Genomic DNA, 24350 nt, shown 5'->3' with positions numbered 1-24350 from the left:
CAAAAGCCTTTGACTGTGTCGACCACAGCAAACTATGGCAAGTTCTTAAAGAAATGGGAGTGCCTGATCACCTCATCTGTCTCCTGAGAAATCTCTATGTGGGACAAGAAGCTACAGTTAGAACTGGATATGGAACAACTGATTGGTTCAAAATTGGGAAAGGAGTACGACAAGGCTGTATATTGTCTCCCTGCTTATTTAACTTATATGCAGACTTCATCATGCGAAAGGCTGGGCTGAATGAATCCCAAGCCGGAATTAAGATTGCCGGAAGAAATATCAACAACCTCAGATATGCAGATGACACAACCTTGATGGCAGAAAGTGAGGAGGAATTAAAGAACCTTTTAATGAGGGTGAAAGAGGAGAGCGCAAAATATGGTCTGAAGCTCAGCATCAAAAAAACCTAAGATCATGGTCACTGGGCCCATCACCTCCTGGCAAATAGAAGGGGAAGAAATGGAGGCAATGAGAGATTTTACTTTCTTGGGCTCCATGATCACTGCAGATGGTGAAAGCAGTCACGAAATTAAAAGACGCCTGCTTCTTGGGAGAAAAGCAATGCAAACCTAGACAGCATCTTAAAAAGCAGAGACATCACCTTGCCAACAAAGGTCCATATAGTAAAAGCTATGGTTTTCCCAGTCGTGATGTACGGAAGTGAAAGCTGGACCATAAAGAAGGCTGATCGCCGAAGAATTGATGCTTTTGAATTATGGTGCTGGAGGAGACTCTTGAGAGTCCCATGGACTGCAAGAAGATCAAACCTATCCATTCTTAAGGAAACCCACCCTGAGTGCTCACTGGAAGGACAGATCCTGAAGCTGAGGCTCCAATACTTTGGCCACCTCATGAGAAGAGAAGACTCCCTGGAAAAGACCCCGATGTTGGGAAAGATGGAGGGCACAAGGAGAAGGGGACGACAGAGGACGAGATGGTTGGACAGTGTTCTCGAAGCTACCAGCATGAGTTTGACCAAACTGCAGGAGGCAGTGGAAGACAGGAGTGCCTGGCGGGCTCTGGTCCAGGGGGTCACGAAGAGTCGGACACGACTAAACAACAACAATCTTTCATTTTGTTTTGTTTTTAAGTAAAGTTTTTGAGATAATTGAAAATATAGATTTTTTTAAAAATGGGGTCATCAGATTCTGTCCACCACGACAAAGGCTATATTTGAATTGTGCTGAGCTGTTCACTTTCCCCAGTAGAGCACTGCCCATGTCAGAACCCCCACCCTTCTAAAAAGACAGGATAGGAGAATGGTGCAAAAGGCATCTGTCAGACTTTCTGCGATCTGGGGGCTCTTCCAGAGAACCTCTTTAGTGAGCATCCACCCTGATTTGTTTTCACAAAACCTTCAGGGAGATCCTGCGAGGTCAGCATTAGTTCTTACTTGTTTGCAAGAAGGTTGCACAATATTGCATTGAGCAATTGGGACCCCCTGCCATCTTGGGCATTTCCTCCACTTTATTTACCACAAAGAGTTCTGATTTGGGCTGGTTGCACAAGAAGGCCCAACCCACTTTTATTGTGCAACCTAAATTTGCTAGTATACAACTGACTCCTGAGGGGGAAACAGAGCCGCCACGGAGGAAATGTAGGATGTAAAAAGAGCGAGTGAACGAGGCTTGGCAGTGCCACCTGAAATGCCCTGCATGGTGGAAGCACCCTAGCAAATGAGCCAAAAAATCAGTCCATATTGGGCAGGGCCCTCTGCCTGTCGCTTTTGTCGCCCTGCAGCGGCCTCTGTTCACTGTTGGTTCGTTTTCCTTTCAGGCAGCCTGTCAACATTTCCACCCCATTTCCATGGTGGTTCCACCAGGTTTGGCTCAAGTCCACACATCTTGGCCTCTTAGCATCCCTGCCCTGCCTTGTGCCTGAGGATGAGAGGCCAAAACTGTGAGGGGAAACCCAGTTTCTAAATCAGGACCTGCGAAGGCACTAATTAATTTGATCAGACACAAACGGCCAGGTCTTCCCTCCTCACCTAAGAGTTTTCTTTTGCGCACAGGCTTCCCAAACTCCAAACTGCGACTGGACTCTGAAAGAGCTGCCCTTTTTCAACACCTTCCTGTATTCAGCATTTGCAATCACGGCAGAATTTTACAGACCTGTTTATTAGACCCTCCTTTTGGCAAATGTTTTACACAGAGGATGGAGATTAAAGTCGGAATGTGGAGAGTCACATCCCAGAGTTTCCCGCCCGCCCAACGCCTGCTATAAAACCAGCGTTTGTGATACCAGAATAACGAAGTTTGACAAAAACGGCCCACTTTGCCTAAACATTGATCTTTCCGGAGCTGGGGGCCTCCTGTGCTCGGAAACTGAGCAGGCAACGTTGAAAGTTTTACTGTTTCCATATAAACCTCGGAAAGCCCCAGCAGTGAAAATGATCCGACTTTAACATGTTGTAGAAAAGCATCAATAACATTTGTGGTTCTCATTTGGATTCTCCTTGGCATTTTTAGAGTGGGCTTTCACATGTGCTCAGTGAAATATGGTTGCAGCCGGGAGAGATTAACAGGGATGCTAAGTAAGCCACAGAATGGTCCTAACGAAACGGATCAGCATTGCAACAGAGGGTCCCTATGCAGGGCGGGTGCGCCTTACTCCCTGAAAACCCCTTTCAGCAGAATAGCATCAGAGCACAAAAAGCTACCTCTTAGTGAGGAAGACCATAAGTTCATCAAGCTCCCTCTTGTGCACAGAGCAGCTCTCTGAGGTTTCTGACAGGCCCATCTGGAAGGGGGGCAAGGCGAATAACGTGCTCTCCCACTGTCCTCCCCCCAAAAGCAAAGCATTCAAGCCAGGGTATAAGCTCCAGAACACATTAATGCTTGACATGTGCAAACAATGGGAGAATAAGACCTAATATAAGGTCCCATGGATCAGAACACCTCTTTCTTCTCAAGTCCAGGATTTCACTTTCAAAAATTGCAAGGCCTCTGTTGAAGCATGAAGCTCTTAATCTCAGGGTTGAGAGGCAAAAGATCCCTGCATTATAAGGAATTGGACCCTCGTGGTCCCTTCCAACTCTACAATTTTATGATTCTCTGAATTTCTGACCCCAGGCAAAGTTCCCCACTAACTAGCCAACCCATGGAGATTGGGTGAGTGGGCTTTTGGGGAGCAGTAAATCCCAGGATCTGTCTGTTTAGATAAATACTCCCTGTTGCTCCCTCGTAGCTGATAGGGAGCAGTGAATGAGGGTGGCCACCTTTTTTCATGGGTCCTGCTCCTGCACCTTTAACAGCAGAGAAATGGAGCAGATGAACCTTGTCCCAGCATGGAGATTCAGTTGGTGTTGGAAAAAGATGAGCATCGTCCCTCTGCACAGTCACTTGTCACAAGGATGGGAGCCCTCATGTGGCCTGTTTCCCATCCTCCACCAGCCAGCAGGCAGCCAACAACACACAGTGGGGCAGCCCCAATCCATGTGGCAGCAAGTGCTTCCGAAAAGGGCACACATTTGTCAGGCAAGCAATACCTTGGGGAGACCAGTGAGTCCAAAGAGGAGAAGCTGTGCTCTCATTGAAACCTAGCTGAAGCTACGCCCTCAGATGACAGAGGATGGTGCCAGGAGCAGGTCAGCAATAACTCACATGGCTTCTGTGAACTTAACTCTTTATTCAAAGCAACAAGACAGCCCAGGAGGCCAGGCCTAGTGAGCACAGCAACTCTTCCTGGTAGAACTTGCCCCTATGAGGCAGTTGCGAGGACTGAAGATCTCTGCTTTCCCACTACTCTCTAAATCTCCCCCACCCCAGGTTCCTTCTCAAACAAACTGAAGCTGTATCGCCTTGCCTGTCTTTACTCTGCCCTCTTCATACCTTCTCAGGTTCTGGGGGACGGGGGAAGAGGAGTTGATTGCAGCAGGAGGGGGAGACCCCCTGGGTTCCTCAACAGCCTACCTGATCTCTGCCTCTTGGCCTCTGTCCTCTTCTGCTTCCACTTCTGCTTCTGCACTTCTTTCTGCCACAGCCTCTTCCTGCTCACTAAACCCTGTTGCCTCTTCAGCTTCCGACACCTCCTCCCCCCAGTCTTCTTCCTCTGACCACTCATGGTCATCTCACCACCAATCCCTGAGCTCTGAGCCTTCTTCTGTTGGGGGTTCCCCAGCTGGTGCCTCCCACCATTCCTCTGCATCCAGCCAGCCCATCACAGTGAATGACTTGGAAGCGCAATTACTCAGACACTCTGCACATGCTCAGTGAGAATTTACTCTTATTTCATGTATTCCAAAGCTATGGCTCTGTGTGCAAATGTGGGGAGGGGTGTTAATAATCCCCTGAAGATTTTGGGGTCAGTTTGGGGGTGTCCAATTACACCCAGTGCAACCATCTGGACATTGGCTTCTTCTGCACAGAGTTCCTCCTGGGTGGGTGCTGGGTTTAACTCTGCCTGCAGTGACTTTGTGCTCCTATTCCAGGCTAAGCCGTCTGCCTCCTAAAGTCTCTCCCCCTCCCGGGACAAACTTTCCCACCCACCAAGCCCCTTTTAAATCAACTAAATTAGCTGCTAGAGGAACGAAGAAAAGCCCTGTGTCATGTTTCACGCTGGCCTTTGTTGTCTTCACCTTTGTGTGCAATATTAGACTATTACTCAGCGCTGCCGCCAAGGGGAGGAAAGGCCATCTCTGCCTTTGGTGAGACAACAGAAACCCAAGAGAGCTGTAAAGTCATCCTCCCTCCTTGTCGAAAAAAGAATCACCGCCATGAAACAATCTTTCCTTGGTGCAGTGTGTGGAAGGAAAGCAGCTGCAGTGGGCACTGAACAGGCCAAATTCTGTCAATAGCACAGAAACGCTGGAATAGGGTCCAAATGCTCTCCTGCTGGAGGGGCAGGAGCATAAGCCAGCTCCCAAGCCTCTGTGGCGAAGCTTGAGCCAGCAGTGGAAGAAGGGAGGGCTAGAGACTCTACACTTGAAGGCTCCCAACACAGACTGGTTCAGATGCCTGTTGTTACTGGGGGTTCAGGGCAGTTGCATTCTCTAAGAGATGGCAAGCCAGGCACCCTTCGCCCTTTGCAGTTGCTTTCACCCCCACTGACTCCACTGGAATGGAGGGGCCTGAGAGCACCAGACATTCAGAGACTCACAGTCACGTGGCAGGGGTTCTTTTGCACATTTTTGGACACAGTCTCCCTAGCAAGCAGCAATTGATGTTCAGGTTCTCTGGCTGAGTGGCAAAGCCTCCACAATGCATCTGAGCAGAGCTGCTAAAACGAGGTGTGGGAGCCAAAGGCCATGGAATGAAAAGCGGGGGCAGGATGGGCAGTTGTTCTCTGCTCTTGCCCCCCCCCCAACTGTGTGTGTGGTGCAGTGAAGGAATTTGGGCTTCCAAATTTCAGTGGCACCTGGTGCAACACTAAAATGGGGCACCCGCCTTCCTCTCGCACTCTGCTCTGCATCATTGTTGCAGCGCCCTTTGCAGCGCCAGACCCAGTGCAGCTGAACCAGTCGCTCTACCTTCAAACGCCTCTGGGAATGGTTAGTGTCAGAATTGGACTGGGGGGGCAGGGTTCAGCCTCCTCCCTTTGGCCGTGGAGAAGCTCAGTGGGTGACCTTGGGCCGGTCACTGCATCTCAGCCTGACCAACCTTACAGGGTTGTTGTGGGGGAATAAATGAAGAGAGGAAGAACTGTGCACACCACTTTGATCTCCTTAGAGAAGAAAAAGGTGGGATGTAAATGCAATAAACAAATAATACATTCTGAGTCACACTCTTTCCCCAAACATGGAGCCATCTGGTCCACGGTCCATTTCACTCCGCATCCTGCTTCCTGCCACACCAGCCCAAATGCCCCCAGGAGGCCCAGGAGGAGAGCCTGGAGTGGGAGGCGGCAACATCCCTCTCTCAGTGGCAGATGTCACAAACACGGCCTGTGAACATGAAACATCTCTCTATAGCTGCCACCCTGGCTAAGAGCTACAGAGATGCCCTCGGTCTACTCGTGACACAAATAAAACCCCAGGAGAGCCGTGTCCACATAGGCAGGAGCTGTTGCTTCAAAGGACTTGACTTACCCACAGGAATGGTCGCTCCATGGATTTTGTCTGCCCAGCCAGCATAATAGCGCAAAGTCTTGATGACGCCCTGAAGGTCAACATAGAAAGCCTGCAGGAAGGGCTTCCCACTGTTCAGTGACTCCATGGTCTGGAGGACAAAGAAGACAAAAGAAAAGGCATGTAGAGCCAGCGATCACAACCATTTCCTATTCAGAGACAGGACAGTAGAAAAAGGCTATTATAATTTGCAACTGGTGAGTTTTCGCCTCTCTGCCTCTGAGCCAAAGGACTGTATTTTGACCCTTAAGGCCTGAGGAAGTTGGCTGGGGACACACCAGGGACTGCCTCTTTAACATCAGTCTTTTCAGAGTGCATTCCTGACTGTACCTCTCATGTGCCTAGTCCATATGCCAAGGGAAGTCACAGGGCCCCTTTGGACAGCTGCTCCTGTCTCCGCATCTGCAGAAGCTCATCAAAGTGCCATTGTGAGCTAGGGCTGGTCCAGCTGTACAAAGGGGCTGGAGTGGTAGGGTTTTTCGGGGTGTGGATGAACAGCACATAATCTGAGAGGTATGCTCCCAAATTGCTCCTGGCATCTCAGCTACTGCTCCAGCAGCTTCTGAGCCGCTGTGGGGGATCCTGGCGATCAGACTGGAGTGGGCAAAGAAGCCTGGAAGAAATGGGCATAGCTGGATGGTAGTTGCCAAAGTTCAGTGCTATAAATGGGGGCACAGGACGTATCCCAGAAAGAGGCCCGTTCCCAACAGCACAGAATGAGGGCATCTTAGGAGGAAGTTCTCCTGTACAAGTCGCACTGACATGATTGGGAGATGTGCAATGCTCTTGCATAGCTCCTGTTCATCTGCAGGTGGCAAGCTACAGGGAAACTTCCCAGAAGACCATGTGTGCTCCATAGATCCACCTTTCTCCACCATTCAAGTTGACAATACCCAATACCCTTGAGTTGTCTGCCTCCCTTTTGCCACTGGGCTCAGGTCAGCCAGATAAACCTGAAGTTCCTATGGACAGGGGCCAAGCTGAAAAACAAAAGCCTTGGGCTTTGCTACATTAATGAGAGCAGCTGGGAGAGAGCTTGCCAGAACCCTCTCCTAATAAGAAACATATTGAAACCGAAGGGTCAGCTTGTCCTTCTGAAACAGTGGTATCATGGTAAGTTTTGAAGAACAGGAGTACATCGTGATAACCCCCAACTAGAGCCCGAAATCTCAGGCAACAGCCTTGATCTATTTGTTTACATGCACCAAAGAGCAGCAGGAAGTAGCATCCTGCTCGGTTTTTCAGGATCAGCACGACTGCAACCCCAGGCATCATTTCCTGGGAGAAGCTCCATGGAACTCAGCGGTGCCTGCATCTAACTGCACAGATTCAGTTTGGAAAACACATCAAGCTTTAACCAAATATCTTCAGATGAAATGCAAACTTTAGCTTTTCGTTAAAAACACAAAACTTTGTGCAGAGAAGACATGTGTCATTTAAACTGCTTGTGTGAAGTGGGAACCGTGTTAAAGGAAAAGAAAGATGTATCCAGCCTCCGCTTGATTATTTTCTTCATCCTCTGACTTCCCTCTAATCTGTCACAAACAAATGTGAAAGGCTCCTTATCACCTCATGCATCTACCAGAGCATGGAAGGGTCCGCCAATTCCCCTAGCACTTTGGCAGGTGATACCATCACACCTGCTCTGAAAAAGCCATACTCCTCTGTGTTCCTCGCTTTGCTTTGCCACTGCACTGTTCCTTGGAACAAGTCTCCAAGGAATCCTGCCGTGGCTGCCAAGACCCCTGCTGAGCGATGTGATATCTACAGCGTCCAGCCCGTCATCAAATAAGCCTGCTCTTCTCTAGGAAGGCTCCGAGCCCCAATGAAACAAGCCACGGGCCCTTCTTTAAGGGGATATTCCCATTTTAAAAAGAAGACCTTAAAGATCCTCTTAAGGAACCCCATAAAATTTCCACCCAGATCGCTTAAATCACTTTTAAGAGGCACCATTATCTCCCCACGATAGTTCCAAGCTGGGGGAAATGTATCCGTGAAAGCAGGTATAACACACAAATGGATGTGAGCCATAAATCCCATTGATATACGGAAGGGCAATAGCCATATTTTCCCCCCTGCCTCCCATCCTGCAATTGAAGTCAGTGGCATGGTAGGCGGTGGGCTCCGCTCAATAAAGAATTTGGCTCGGGAACCGCAAATCCAGCGACAGGCAGGGAGCTGACTTGATTTGCTGGGCCCCTCCCCTTCTCCCCGTGGCGATTTTACAGCATACACTGGTGGTAAGATGATTTAAGTGTTGACAAAGCTGGAATTAAGATGTTTGCCGGCTTAGTTCAAAGCACTTGACATGTGGAAAATAACATTAAGAGTGCCACCATGTCGGGGCCGACCACATGTGCTCCTCCGCATCGTGCCTGAACTGTGCAGCTCAGCGTTCTCTCTTTGGCGTGCGGGGGGGGGGGGCAGTTTGCTTTGCACAGGCTCAGAAATTATTATTCTAGCAGGGGACTGGCAACCTCCAGCCTTCAGGCTGCGAGCAACCCACTGAGCACCCAATCCACCAAAGGCATCTCTCACAAAAGCCCCAGTCAAGGGGGTTGGAGAGCAGGGGTTTACATGCACAGAGAGTGCATCTGGACCCCAGAGCCTGAAGGTTTGAGGGATCCACAGCCCAAACAGACACAGTCACAGTTGCTCCTGGCACAAGCCTCTGACACAACTTTCTCCCCAAAGAGCTAGAGTGGGAGAAGCTATACAGTCGCAAGAGGGTCTGCCCACCTGTTTCTGCAGTGCTGCCCTTGGAGACTCTATAGAAGCCTCTCCCGATGCAGAATTCAGCAGCCTGCATTCAGCAAGGGGATGCTTTGCTGAGAGACCTTCTTCTCAGGACTCCTGCCCAGTGGCAGATGCCATCTAGGAGCCGTGTCATGGGAGCTGTTTTGACATGGGAGGCTTCAAGAACTGACCCATGCCATAAACAAACATGGACCTCAATTGCCCAAATGCGGAGCAAGGTCTTTCTCATTAGGGCTTTCTGGGAAGAGAAGAGTTAAGCCAGAGGGCCTTCTCGGTAGTGGCGCCCACCCTGTGGAATGCCCTCCCATCAGATGTCAAGAAGGTGAGCAATTGTCTATATTTTAGGAAGGCAGCCCTGTATAGGGAAGCTTTTTAAGGTTTAATGTTTTACTATGTTTTTATATACGGTAGAAGCTACCCAGAGTGGCTGGGGCAACCCAGACAGATGGGTAGGGTACAAATATGTTGTTGCTGCTGCTGCTGCTGTTGTTGTTCAACCTTCAGCCATTTTGGTTCCAACTCCCACCAGCTTCAGCCAGTCTGACCATATGATGCTGGGGCTGATGGGAGTTGGAGTCCAGCAACATCTGGAGGGTCCCAGGTTGACCATGGCTGAACTACCAAATCAACAAAAATCATTCTTTTTTTAATTGGGTGGCAGCTCTAATAAAACGTTTTTAAAAGCACACCAAACAAACTTATTTGCATGTCATATTCTGATGCCCAAAGCATTTTTAATAGTACTCTCAGTGGGCAGAAAAAACAGTGCCCCGCTCCCACCAGTCCCATTGCAAAACTTACAGCCAGTAAGGCTCTGTCTCTTTCCACCAGGTCAGCCAGCTTGTCCAAAAGACGCCCCCTTTCCGAGGCATCGAGTCTCCTCCACACGGAGCCCAGAGAGAAGGCCAGGCGAGCGGCCCTCACGGCTTTGTCTGTGTCAGGCTGTCAAGGGGGGGGGGGAGAGAAACCTTCGTGAGTACAAAGTACAAACACGGCACCAGAAACAATCCTTGTTGGGAAGAAAAGATGTCGGTGGATTGACGGACTGACAGGTGTCTTTGAAAAATACACGAAAGACATTTAGGATTTGTTCCCACCCATTTCATTAGTGCAGTTTTTAAAAATTCCTTACACACTTTTTCTCTCTCAAAAAAACTCAAGGCATCTTTCGGCGGATTAAAACATGCACAGGTGAAAAGAAGGCATGATCTGGCGTTAAAGCAGAAAGCTGAAGCACTTGGAATGGACCAGGGTTGAGATGAGGCTGACTTAGACAACCATGAACTGGAACCAGGTAACCTGGGCCCAGGGAGGGCCACAAGGCTGCCTGGCTGAAGAGGGCAGGTGGATGCCTCCCATGGCAGACTTTGGGCAGCAAGGGGAAGCCTCAGAGTGCCCGTTCCTCAGGCACAGAAGACCCTCCCAGGGGACTGTGGCTGCAGTTCCACTCCAGAGGCCAGGTAGGTTGGGGCACTGAGGTTTATAGGTAGCCTAAGAGCCCTTCTCCATTTGCACACAGCCTGCCATTTCCCAGGTAATCGGGAGAGGGCGGCCCTGATTGTGGGTGGAGGGGCTTTGAGAAGTTACCAGATAAATGTTTCCGCTTCTTCATCACACAGGAAACTTCTTAATCCCTTGCCCATCACCAATGGCTGGCAGTGGCTCAGATGGGCAGAGAGGGCCCTTGGGTGGGCAAAGTGCCCACTTGCCAGCTGAACTGTTGTCACATGGAGGGTGAGAAGGAATCTGTTTCTCTGCCTGAGCCAAGGGATAGGGCAGGCCAGGTGTCCTGAGGAGCAGACAAATTCCGAGGGTACATTACCTTCTCGGCCTCTTGCACCTCACAGATCTGCTCTCCTGTTGCAGGGTTGGACACGGGGAATACTTTCCCACTCTCTGAGTTTTGCCATTCGTTGTTGATAAAAATCTGAATGAGGAAAAAATGGATATTAAACAAAGACAAAGGTAACTTTTTAAAGCTATATGTGCTTCCTCATTTGCTTTCATCAAAGAGGGTGGGAGGCTCGCTGACATCCTTGGCCCCAGCCTGTGCCAAGGTGGTTCCTGCTGAAAGTTTTGGGTTGACCAGTGTTGTAGTCCAGAACACCTGGAGGGCATCAGGTTAGCAAAGGATGCTCTGGCTGATTTAAGGATGATCTCTAGGGTTGGGCATTCTTGGTGGTGGCCCTCAATCCTCAAGGTGCACGTGAGGTACATGCACTCAGCTACTTTGCTGCTTCTTTTCCATGGTCAAGTACTAAGTCTGGTATTCAGAAATGAGCTTCCAGGCCACAGAGGGAGTTTTTTTGTTTTTAAAACTTGCAGCTACTAAGATGGTGGTACTGTTCTCATTTGTTCTGTTAAGGTGTCTTGGCACATCTTATTTTGGGGAGCGGCTCTTGTTTGTAATGAAGTGTGTGTGTGTGTTGCCACAAACGCCGTGGGCAGGATCTGCTGCAGCAATTTTGGCCAGCTCACCAGCTCCTGCAAATTAACATGAAAGCCTGGATCCATCTGTCACTCCAAATCAACAGTCCTTTTGCAAGAGAGATAGGATTTAAAGCCTTAAGTGGATTGCCTGAAATTGAAATTGGGATTCTTGGAGCACAAAGAGAAACTGCAAAACCCCAAATTGTTAAAATCGCACAACTATCCAGAATGAAGGCAAATCCGCCCAGAGCTCAGCCATCCAAATACCCCATCTCAAAACATAAACCTTTTTGTCATGGGAATCACCCAGATAATGTGAAATCATCTCCAACTTTACTCTTCTTCAAGGAAACAAGCCGTTGATTGAGATGAAAACACATTGTGTGGAATTAACGGTAGCCTTGATCCAAGATGCAGGACTGGCTCAAAATATTTCGGTGCTGAAGGCGGAAAATCCAAATGGCACATACTCCCCTCCCCATTGCAAACATGAAGACATATCTATCTATCTATATCTATCTATCTATCTATCTATCTATCTATCTATCTATCTATCATCTATCTATCATCTATCATCTATCATCTATCATCTATCATCTATCATCTATCATCTATCATCTATCTATCTATCTATATCATCTATCTATATCATCTATCTATCTATCTATCTATCTATCTATCTATCTAATCTATCATCTATCTATCTATCATCTATCTATCTATCTATCTATCTATCTATCTATCTATCTATCATCTATATCTATCTATCCATCCATCTGGACATTTTCTGGTGCACCCCTTCTCAAAACAACATCTCTAGCTGCCATTCAGTCCATTGAGTCTGTGCAAGTTTTCCCTCTCTGCTTCTCCATTTGCTACACCACCACCACTCAAAACTCCTTGACGCCTTTTGAGTAGGGGACAGAATACCTTCCTCACAGGATTCCAGGCACCCAAAGTTCTTTACAGTATACAAGACGCATCACAAAGAGGACCAGATAGCTCAACTCTTAAAACAGATGCCTGACTTCACAGGTTATCACAAAAACAAGCAGAGATCCAACCTTCAGAGATGGGAGCAACGGAGACATTCAACAGACAACAGCAGCACAACACTTGGCGGCCTTCCCCAAGCTGGTGCCCTCCAGATGTTGGACTACAACTACCATAATTTCCAGCCATTCAGCACCAAGGCTGATGGGGACACAGCTATGTTGGCTAGGGTTGATGGGTGTTGTAGTCCAATGACGTCTGGAAGGCAGTAGCTTGGCACAGGCTGACTCTTCCCGCCTCTTTCCACACAAGACCCATTGAAAGGGGGAGGAGCCACACTATCCTGCTTCTGGTGAGCCCAGCTGCCCGCAATGGAGGCTGGTCCTGGGAGACCAGACCTGAGTATGGAGCAGCACTGGCGAGTTGAAGACCACACAACACCCAACATTAATGGTGAGGTTCGCCCCTGAGGGTACAATTTTTCTTGCAGAACCAGCCAGTGCTCCCTGTACCCTGATCTGGCTTTGGATTCTGGCATGAGACCAGGGGCAGGGACGGGGGCAGTATCCCTAGGATCCCCTGTCACTGCAGTCCCAATTTGGATTTTCTCTGCACACACCTGTGTTTGGAGACAGCGGAAAGTCCTGCGTGCTCCAATAGGAGCTACCCCAAGCCATATAAATTGCAGGTGCCAGGAGAGAGCTTTGAGTTGCAATTGTGCACTCAGAAGTATGCCACATGATTAACCTTAAGGTATGTCGCGGGTGGCGCTGTGGGTTAAACCACAGAGCCTAGGACTTGCTGATCAGAAGGTCGTGGTTGGAATCCCCACGACAGGGTGAGCTCCCGTTGCTCGGTCCCTGCTCCTGCCAACCTAGCAGTTCGAAAGCACGTAAAAAGTGCAAGTAGATAAATAGGTACCGCTCCGGTGGGAAGGTAAACAGCGTTTCCATGCTCTGCTCTGGCTCGCTAGAAGCGGCTTAGTCATGCTGGTCACATGATCCGGAAGCTGTACGCCGGCTCCCTCGGCCAGTAAAGTGAGATGAGCGCCACAACCCCAGAGTCGGCCACAACTGGACCTAATGGTCAGGGGTCCCTTTACCTATGCCCAGCCATTGTTCAGCCCCCTGCCGCCATCTCTGGCTGAGGGAAGGACCTATGGAGCCATAAAATAACATGTGGTGTAGTTAAGAGCGGTAGTCTCGTAATCTGGGGAACCGGGTTCGCGTCTCCGGTCCTCCACATGCAGCTGCTGGGTGACCTTGGGCCAGGCACATTTCTTGGAAGTCTCTCAGCCCCACTCACCTCACAGAGTGTTTGTTGTGGGGGAGGAAGGGAAAGGAGAATGTTAGCCGCTTTGAGACTCCTGAAGGGGAGTGAAAGGCGGGATATCAAATCCAAACTACTCTTCTTCTTCTTCTTCTTCTTCTTCTTCTTCTTCTTCTTCTTCTTCTTCTTCTTCTTCTTCTTCTTCTTCTTCTTCATTACCACCCAAGGAATCTCACCAATAGGCCAGAGTGAGTCAGGTGACATTCCTTAACTAGGGTTGCCCTATTTCAGGTGAATCCCACCTATACCTGGGAAATTATGGACATATGGCAGCCCTACCTTTACCCCTTCCAGATCTGAGCAACGAAGAGATGTCGGCCTTCAGCACCACCACTGTCCAGACCTCAGCAAAGTTTGCCCAAGAGATTTTGCTGCCTGAGGCAAAGAAGGCCAAGATGGGACACATGACCTCATTCCATGTGCAGAATCCAACTGGACCACCCACTGAATCTGACTCCCACACAAGGAATTAGGCAACATTTCCCCACCCAGGTCTGTGAGGGCAGCATGCTAGCTGAGGAGATTCGGGGTGTGTGTGAGGGGGGTGATGGAAGGTGGCTGAAGCTAACCCTGGCCACGTCCCACCTGAAGCAGATGCTTCCCTCTGCCTAATGGAAGGGCTGATCCTGACAAGCTGCTGGTGCAAGTAGTCAATCCAACATCCTGTGACAATGAGTTCCACAGACAGCGTTTGGAGAATGCTTTTGGAAGGCCGCTTTTTGAGCGACCCTGCATCCGCTCCAATAGTTTTATTCTCTACATGACCAGTTGCGGTTGACAAGGTGTCCAGCCAGCCTTCCAATAAGAGCAAGGCGTCAGCCTGGCACGGAGCAGAGAGACAAGGAGAGGCTTGAGGGATTGCTACTGTTAATGGTTAACGTTCATTTCTTCCTGTTCCACTTTCTATAAACAAAGGACGGTCAAGGCAAGCTCATTACTGTAAACCGAGCGCCTCTAAATTGGCAGTAAAATTGGAGTATTTACTCTCCTGCCCATATAAAGTACCTCGTCCAAACTCTTGGAAGGGTTTCAAATCTTGAAATCCAGCAGCTGGCGGCTTTACAAGCACAACCTTATGTTTAAATAACTCACGTTTTGAAAGTTTTAGGCGTTTGGTGTCAGGTAGTGCCATTCCTCCACCGGCTTCCCTCCCCACCAAGACCGAGGTTCTTAGACAATAAATTTGAGCTTGCTGGGGCTTTTAAAGAACTTGTCCGGTTCCAGTGGTTGTTGATTAAATGTTTAGAGCCTGTACATTTGATCTGACTTTCATTACGGCCAGTTCGTAAAAACGCCACAGGCCTGGACAAGCGATGACACATTGCCCAAACAAGGAATCCCTGCAAAGCCTCAAATTGGGTTTTCGTTTCCCTCTTTTATTTCCTTCTTATTTATAGTGACCATTGTAGTGGGTAACTTTAAATCAAGGGGACTATTTGACAGCAAATGTTGCTATCAGTGGATTATATATAACTCATCCCAAGGACCAGATGAAAAAGGGATAACCCCGGGAATGGAAGGGCTCGCCTCCATGTAAATCATGCTACAAATTGAACAACACCCAGAGAGGGCATTGTTCAACTTCAATTGTGAACCCTATTCAACGTTTACTATTCCCCTGGAATCAATGTTAATTAAGGCTGACTGCGGCCATAAATCAGCCATTGGGTTTTACAACTTAATTCTGCTTTAAGTGTGTGTGTGTGTGTGTGTGTGTGTGTGTGTGTAAGTGTGTGTGTGTGTGTGTGTGTGTGTGTGTGTGTGTGTGTGTAATCTCCCAAGAGTTGCTGAGGTCATTTGTTTTGGTTTGAACCCCAGAGTTACATTCCGTGGTTTGCTAAAAGGGGTGTCATGTGTTTGCTATGTGGCACTGTAAGCAGTTAAGTAATTTAGCTCATGGGGGCACGGTCCATGGAACTGAGCCAAATTGGAAGGGGGGCAGTAGGATGGAGAGAAACACTTGATATATTTTGCAAGTAACACGGAAAGCACATAAACATTTGCTGCTATCGCCTCACAGCTCAGAAACTAACTGCAGCCCAGAGCTGAACTCCCAATGTCCCTGCTCTCCCCTGGCATCTGAATTCCGGGATCTCACCCGGTTCTTGGGAGAGGGAGAGCCTGCCACCACCACCTCACCCCGTGAATGCTATTTTTACTGGTGTTTCATAGTTAGGACATTAAAATGCTGAAATGCTGTAAGCCACTTCAGCCTTCAGAAAAATAGAGGGATAAATATCCAGAAAAGGCATGTGATTGGCCCAGTTCTTAGACTGGAGCCATGAAATGTGCCCCCCAAGGATGCTGGGGCATGGCTCTGGCAGAGTGCACCCCCTGCAAGGCAGCCTTCCTCATGTCCTGCCTCTGGGTTTCCCACTGACATCTGGAAACAGGGTGCAGGGCTAAGGAAACCACCCTTGGTCCAATTCCATAGGGCTCTCCTTGTGGATCCTACCTCGTCCTCTGTGGAGGAGGGGCTCTGGATCACTTTGCCCAGAGAGGGAAGAACTTCTCCTTCCTTCCTTCCTTCCTTCCTTCCCTTCCTCTGCAGGGCAAAGAGGCTTTGAGGCAGCGAAGACTATTTTTCTAGAAGGTGCTTGGAGGAAAGAGGCCTTCTTGCTACTCATCCCCTTTCTAGACTCCTTTCAACAGGATTAGTAGCACTTCAAAAGCCCTTGTCCAGTGGTCACAGGCAGGGGAAAGAAAACGAGTCAGTGCATATCCATGGTGGGTAAAGGATGCTATCCTCCTGCCGGTCCAGTTTCCCCTCAAAAGGACTGTCAATCTCCTGCAAGGAATCAGAGGCCTCCTGCATGGTTTGCCAGATGTGCAAACTGCATCAGAATGGGAAGAGGTGCTTCCATTCCAACCTGTCCTGTACACTTGTGGACCACAGCTCTCCTCCGCCTATTCCATCTTCTGGTCTTTGTTTCCCCCTGCTAGCCCAATTCTAGGACATCATCAGCCAGGGCTTCAGTCAATGGTGCTGGCTTCTCACACCCAAATCCAAAGAAAAGGGGCCTCAGAGCCTCAGGCTGACAGAGGCAACCTCTACTTAGGAGCAGGCACAGAACCCCAGGATATCACACAGATCCATCTACCCTGCAAGGGGCCAAAGCCCCACTGATGGCTCCTACCTTTAAATTGTGTGGCAACAACACTGTTTATAACATCTCATGTAGTGGGTTGTCATAGAGGCACCTACAGCCTTCAGGATCATGGCCTGGGAATTGGGAAACTGCCAGCAGACTGTCTCCAGCTGCTGCTGGGAGGAAGAGTCAGTCAATTCTCTCCCGATTTCCTGCCTGCCCAAACCATGGAGTGTCGTTGGAACAGCCTGCCTCATGAAAGAGAAACCACAGGGTGATCTAAAGCAACCGGCCAGCCTCCACTGTTCCAAAATAATAAGGAAATGGGAGACAGCTGTAAAGGGAATTGGGGGTTGCTTGTGCGTAAAGGGGGCTGCCGCTCTAGGCAACGTTGCCTGGCTAAACCTTTCCCTGGCTGGACAGCCCTTTCTCCATGGCTGTGTCAGTCGCTGGCAGAATCCGTCAGTGGGCGTTTCCTGAACTTCTTCCAACATAGAAGCTCTTTGATGCCAAGTCTCCGCCTAGCCTCCCTGCGTGGAAGTCTCCTGCGCAGAGTGGGCATGCCCAACGGAGGTCCTGGGCTCTCCCCGCTGGTCTCTGTGGAAGAGTCTTGGAGCCCTCTCTCCGCAGTCCCCCCTTGCTTCCTGGTGTCACTATTTCCTTCCTCAAAGGAAGTGTTCTCTCTCTCCCTGCTGGTCCCTTCTCCTGCATCGTTGGGGAGCCTTACCTCCACTCTAGGCTCCGATGGCAGTTCCCTGACAACAGCTAAGCAGAGTATAAGATACTCTGCCACCCATGACAACACCTAATTCGCCCCTTGCCTCATGTTATGAAACTAAATGGAATAATGGCCCTGTGGACACATCCTGGTCAGCGTTGAATACAAAACTGAGAATGAATGTGTCTCATCCATTTCTTAGCGACAAGTAAAATGAAGTTCATTCACGTTTATGGAAAGAGAAATTTCCCAGTGCTCAGGGGATTTACTTCAGATAGAAAACATAAATCCCACACTGGGCTTTCTTTTCTTTGCAGCTAAGAAATTATTGTATAAAACCTACCCACCCGTCCCATTTTCAAATTTGACATTTCCCTGCTCTATCCTGTATAGAACTGAAGTGGTGTGGGGGTTTGAATACAAATTCCTTCTAACATCCACCCAATTTGGACAGGACAACTTTTTTTTTAAACCCAACTCATGAACAGTAATACATCCACTGAGTCTCTTTTTTCTACCATCTCCTTTAAAACTCTGCAATTAAAAGCAACCAAATCACAATCACCACTGGCCAACGAATCACCATGGATGGCATGCAGTGTAACCTTTCATTTCCTCTCTTGAAATATGTCCTGGAACGACGTGCGAGTGAATAATTTTCATTCCTCCTTCAATATTGATTCGTGATGATGTCATCAGGCATCTGCGGCGACCTCCCTGGAGCACCAGCAAGAACCTCAGCCAGTGGACAGAAATTAAGCCTGAGCCCTCGGGTCCTCCAAGGTGGAATTATTTTCCCATGGATTTAATAAACCATGTTCTTGTAGTTCTGCAATTCCATAATGCTTTTTCCCTCTCCCCCATTCAGGAAGAGGATTTTAACATCTACATAATAACAGCTTCCCATAGGAGAGAAGCATGTTTTTGGATGAACTGGAATTTCCTAGCTCTCTTGATTTAGTAGCTGGTTATAGTTTCAATTCCATCAAAGTGATCCCTTTTTCATATGAGGCTCGTTCCTCCAAGAGGGGTTTTTTTTGGGGGGAGGGGGGAGCCATCGGATGCCAAAGAAGCTTAAGGGAGGAATCTCAGCTGTTTGGCCCCAAGCGACCATCTCGTGGCTGCAGGAGCTGAGTGCATAATGACACTTTTTGGGGATAATTTTGGAGGCATGCAAAAAATCCAGCAGCCCCCGCTTCCCTTGGTAAATATTTCATAACACTGAAGATACCTGGCACCTGTGCCTCCGGAAATTTCATATCCTTCATTTCCTCTCTGTTTGGAAACTTTTCAAAAGCTCCAGCGCTGAGCCTGGCAAAGGAAAATCCTCCCCAACCCAAGGTGTGGTGCGTGATGTGTCTTGATTTCTCAGGGCTCATTTGCTCTCAAGCACATGGCTGTCCTGATCCGACACAAGCCCAAACCTTCCCGCCGGGGAATGACGATGCATTCCTGGGATCAGCTACCCACCAGCAGCTGGCTGAAGAATCCTTCCCAATGAACATTTCACTCTGGAGGAATTTGGCTTTAGGGACTCATCACCAGCGGAACTTTGTCCTTCTGCAAAGGCCATCACAGATTCTGGCAAAGGAGGAAGATGGTCACCTGGACCCTGTCTGTCTCTGCCACCCACACTCTGTCCCCAAAGTGCCTGGCTGCTGCAGGTTTCCAAATACGAGGTACGGGGAATAGAGACCCAGAGCTTATTGGCAGGGCACAGATTTGGCAGAAAGGAAGGTCTCAGGTCAGCCAGAAGAGGAGAAACTTGAGGGGGGGGACCTGAAAGGCTGTCGGTCCCACAGAAGGGTGCAGAGGAGGCCCCAGAGGGCACGCCTAGAGCGAAGGGGCTTAAGAGACAGGAGGGGAGATCTTGGAGAAAGGTCCTGAGGACAGGGGGTTTGACTAGGTTCTGTGGTTCAACCTCTGATTAAAAAGGACCCCAGGAAGTTGGAGATGGGAATAGTCTCTTGGCAAGAACCCCGGGAAGCAGCTGCAATACTGGGCCAGGTGGGTGATAGGGATGAGCAACTATAAAGGGTGCGTTGGGTGTTTTCTGTACCTGCTGCCTCCTAGACACACACACACACACACACACACACACACACACACACACCGGCCTTGAGGTCCAGGAATGCTTACTCCTCCACCACTTTTTGCTGGGCTCAGTCTGCAACAGTCTCTCTCTCTCTCTCTCTCTCTCTCTCTCACACACACACACACACACGTGTAGACACTTCTACATAGACAGTTGAAGCTACCTTGGATGATTTTTTAAAATCCCATTTGTATTCTACCCTTCTTCATCCTCACAACAAACTTGTGAGGCAGGTGGGGGGGTGAGGTGAAGTGAAGGACTCACACTCATGGCTACGGAGGAACCTGAGTATCCTAGTCGTCGTCGTTGTCTCCCTGCCCATCACTTAGCTGCGCTGACCCAGGTGAGACCCCTGATCTCTCGCTGCTGCTTTAGAGTTTGGGGGTGGATCCTGAAACCTTCTGCATTCAAAGTAGGTGCTCTGTCCCTGAGCCAAGGTCTCTCTGGTAAAAGGAGACAAGCACACAGCTGCACATTTTTGCTCATGGACACAACACAGCTTTGCAGGGACTCGGGCAGACAGGTATTTCCTGCCACCTGCTGCCAATTCCTTTGGAGATACTAGGGATTTGACCTCGGGACCTAATCCGTGCCAAGGCTGGACTCTGCTGCTAAGGGAAGTCCTGCAGTGACCAAGTCAGAAGTTAAGGAACCAGAGCAGGCTCCAAGATGCTGGAGATCAGAGGACAGCTGGACCAGAGGTTGGCAGAGGAGCCCACTGAAGCACAACCCACAGCACCAGGGTCTATAGGACCAGAGCCAGAACCCTCACAGGCACCTGCCTTTGGTACCTCCCATGCTATCTCACCAGTCCAATGGCATAGGGACCACACTAGGACAGAGGGTTTCTCCAGGTCAGTGGACTGGCCCTTCCAGAGGCTCTTGTTCTCCAAAAAGGGAGCAGAACCTAGGAGGGAGAGTTTCAAAAGGCCTCAGGTCACTTCCAGCCCTCCTTAGAGCAAGCAGCTCCCTATGAGCTCTCCATGGTGCTGCTTTCCTCCTCTCCCCCCCCCCCACTACCACTTGGGCTCTGCAGGACAAGAGCAGGGGAGATCCACAAGAGAGGTGCCACACATAAGAAGGCCCCGGCTCTCAGTGCCTCATCTGAGAAGACAAAGTTGACAATACATGGCAGGATTGAGAGCTTTTTAGTTTAGAGAAGATGATATATAAGGAAAGGCTTGATATTTATAAAATTATGAATGGAATGGGGGGCGTGGAGAGAGAACGCTTTCTCCCTCTTCTATAATACAGGAACTCTGGGACACTCAGTGACATTCCTCAGCAACAGATTCAGAACAAGCAAAAGAGAGCCCTTCTTTGCACAATATGTAGCTAAATGACAGAATTCACTATAACACTGTTTTATTTGTTTTACAAATGATATATTTTATTGTTGTGACGTACCTTAGAACCCACAATGTATTGCAGGCAAGAAATCCAACAAACAAACAAGCAAATAAAATGCCATTAAAACAGAGTGCTTGACTAGATCAGTAGAGCTTGGGGTCTGGTTCAGAAGGATGGTGTCTTTTTGACTTCTTAATAAAACATAAAAGGTAGGTGCTGAATTTTTCTGCAGGAACTGCTCTTCTACACTTGGTAGAAAGTGCCCCTTTTGCAGTAGCACTGAGATTGTCTGTGTATCTCTATTATTTTTAGGTGAAGACCTTCCTGTTAATCATCAGCTTTGGAAAATGCTGTCCTTGGGAAGACATTTGTAGTTAAACACAATCTCTCAATATTTATTCCTGAAAAAGCAAAAAGAGAAGGGGGAGGGCCTCCTTCTGTTTAACTTGGAAGTCCCTCTTCTAAGCACATATGAGAAACGGCTGGAATGTCAGCTTCATCCTCAGTGGCCCCTTCTGGCCTGAGCGCTCTCCGTGGCATGATAAATCACTGGCCAAATCCTTTACCTTTGCCTGTTTGATCTCAGCTCAGCAAGACCCGGTTTTGATGTGAAGAACACTCCAGATCTCTTAGGTCAGAGACAAATAGCAGAGCCTGTGACCTGCAAAGAGTGGCTGTTCGATTAGGCCCAAGTGAACCATCAGGAGGCAGCTTTGGGATGAGGGTTCACTCCGGCAAGCCTCCCGCCAGCCTCCTTAATGTCCCCCAATTCTCCTGTTAGAGCATTTCAAAGCCAGCTCTGCGGAGAGCCTGCGCAGGACATGTCTCTTTGTGTCTGGTGGCTCAGAAACAAAGTTTTAAAAACTCCATGGGAAGAGCTCAGGAAGGATTAGCTAGTCTAAATGACTTCTGGCATTTCAGTGCAAGCAGCAGAATACATCTCAACACTGATTGTGGTGCCTATAATGGAGTATTTCTAATGTTAAGTTTGCACATGTGTTTCCAATTAGCCTCCCCCACCAGCACTACCACCGTCAAGATGCACACACAGCACACACTCTCTCTCTCTCGCTCTCTTTTGGTTGGCAAAAGCATCTTTCTGATGTTCACAAATTCATCTGCTCAGAAGGATGTTGGTGATTATTATTACAGTCTATAATTAGAGATGGGCCAAAGCAGCAAAGAGCAGGAGGGGCTCCAACTGAGGATCATTTGTGGGTAGACCTTTTCTTATAATTTAGCACAAGCATTCAACAACTTCAGTGAAATGGGAGAACGTGAACAGGGAGTTCAGAAAAAGGACAGTTTTGGATCCATCAGGATTAGGTTACATCATATTAAAGAACATTTACTCGCTGCCTTTTGCCACCTATGACATCTTTGGTGAAAGGCATTAAGCAAACTTTGGGTGATGGCAGCAGAAGCTGGAAAAGCCACATCCCCCCCCCCAAAAAACCCCCTTATGGAGTCAAATGGAAGATCCTTCCCACTGTCTTGCCTGCCAAAGAAACAAAAGGGAGTTTGGACCCTTTCTCCTACACAAAACCAATAAAGAAACATTTAAACGTTATGTTCCCAGTCCAGCTGGATCAGACCAAAGGTCCATAGAACCCTTCTTCCTACCAAGAGCTACCCAGATGCCTCCAGGAAACTCGCCACCAGGACAGGAAGACAGCACCCAGCACCTGGTATTAAGTGATAGGTGTCTTCTGGTGCATTCCTTGTCATCTGTCATGACTAACAGCCCTTGGATAAACCTCTCCTCTTTTATGAATACCTCTAAACCTTATTTAAATGCTTCTAAGCCAATGTATGGAAGTGAGAGCTGGACCATAAAGAAGGCTGATGGCCGAAGAATTGATGCTTTTGAATTATGGTGCTGGAGGAGACTCTTGAGAGTCCCATGGACTGCAAGAAGATCAAACCGATCCATTCTTAAGGAAATCAGCCCTGAGTGCTCACTGGAAGGACAGATCGTGAAGCTGAGGCTCCAATACTTTGGCCACCTCATGAGAAGAGAAGACTCCCTGGAAAAGACCCTGATGTTGGGAAAGATGGAGGGCACAAGGAGAAGGGGACGACAGAGGACGAGATGGTTGGACAGTGTTCTCGAAGCTACCAGCATGAGTTTGACCAGACTGCGGGAGGCAGTGGAAGACAGGAGTACCTGGCGTGCTCTGGTCCATGGGGTCACGAAGAGTCGGACACGACTAAATGACTAAACAACAACAAGCCAATGGCCATCTTCCCTTGCACCTGTGGCAGTGAATTCAGTAAGGCGGCTCATGGTTGTGCAAAGAAGCGATTCATATTGCTGGCCCCCTTTTCTTTAGCTGGCAGGGCATTGATGTCCTACACAGTTGTTTCCTGGTGGATCCGCTGGACACAGATGTCCTCCACACCCCCTACTGTGCAACTGCGGTTATGATTCCTTCCTTTGACAGTACAAGAATTGGAGGTTGCTAAGCCAAGAGCATAGAATCCAGGGCAGCTTTCTGACTCTTCATGGCTACATTAAGGGTGGGGGGTCAAGCGCCTCCCCTGTTTTTGCAGGCATAACAAACTTTGCTGCACAGCTCCCCATCTGCACTATACATTTAAAGCAGCACCATGCCACTTTGGAGAGCCATGGTTTCCCTCAAAGCACCCCAGGGATTGTAGTTGTTAAGGGCCCTGGAAATTATTAGAGGACCCCAAGGGAAGGTGCTGGCCTCACCTTTGCCCAGTCTCCATCAGGCCACTAAGGCTGGGGGCATCCTCTTCCCAGACCCCTGCGGGGCAGTGTGCGAAGGCACCTCTCCTTGGGGGCAGCTCAGACTAGGGGGAGTGGTAGCTGCTGCCTGGAGGACTCCCAAGGAAAGGGGAGACCAGAGGAGGCTGAGGGAACACTCCACAAGGGAGGGTGTCTGGAAAGGGGTGGGGGGCTGCCAGCTCTGCATGCAAAGGGTGACATAACTAGGCTCCTGAGCCCCACAGGGGTTCCGCAGAAAGAATGTAGTTGGTTAAGGGAGCTGTGGACTCAGAAAGGTTGAAAACCTCTGTTCTAATCTATTGTGAAAAATTTTTTGGGGGGGAATAGTAATGACTTGTTCCCCAGTAAAGGCCAGTGTGAACAACAAATTTCTATTTGCCACTAAATTCAAAGGGGGGGGGGACAGTGCTCAAGGTGTAATTAAAAGTGTAAGTTTAATTCTTTGCCAAGTGCCTAATATTAAAATGTAGGGGAACTCCCCCCCCTCCAGCAATTTCTGTATTTAAAAAACCCAAATGCACAAAAACAGAAAGGGTTTTGAAATCCCACCAATGAAATTAAGGCTGGGCTGATATTCAGTCCCCAGATTCCTGAAAATATGCTGTCCCTGTGAGAACAGGGCCTGATTTTCTGTAACTTTCTTGCCTCCCCCTTGTCTTGGCTGAAATCAAGGCAGAGTCACCACCAACATCCTCATGACTCTGCCTGAGGTGAGATAACGTAGAGCTGGAAAAGATGCAGAAAGAGACAACCAAAATGGTCAAAGGGATGAA

General features: G+C 48.8%; 1 protein-coding gene across 1 annotated transcript in view; it reads right to left on the bottom strand.

Moving 5' to 3' along the window:
• The window catches only part of ALDH1A2 (aldehyde dehydrogenase 1 family member A2), a 73377-nt gene that overhangs the window by 32748 nt on the left and 16279 nt on the right, over positions 1-24350 (bottom strand). Inside the window, exons 3-5 of the mRNA XM_053364494.1 lie at positions 10644-10748; positions 9623-9763; positions 6026-6155 (exon numbers count right to left, since the gene is read on the bottom strand). Of these exons, the coding sequence (XP_053220469.1) occupies positions 6026-6155; positions 9623-9763; positions 10644-10748 (376 nt within the window). The remainder of the gene's footprint in view (positions 1-6025; positions 6156-9622; positions 9764-10643; positions 10749-24350) is intronic.

The sequence above is a fragment of the Podarcis raffonei genome, chromosome 14 (assembly GCF_027172205.1).
Source record: "Podarcis raffonei isolate rPodRaf1 chromosome 14, rPodRaf1.pri, whole genome shotgun sequence".
NCBI lineage: Eukaryota > Metazoa > Chordata > Lepidosauria > Squamata > Lacertidae > Podarcis > Podarcis raffonei.
This window is presented reverse-complemented; position numbering and strand designations above follow the sequence as displayed.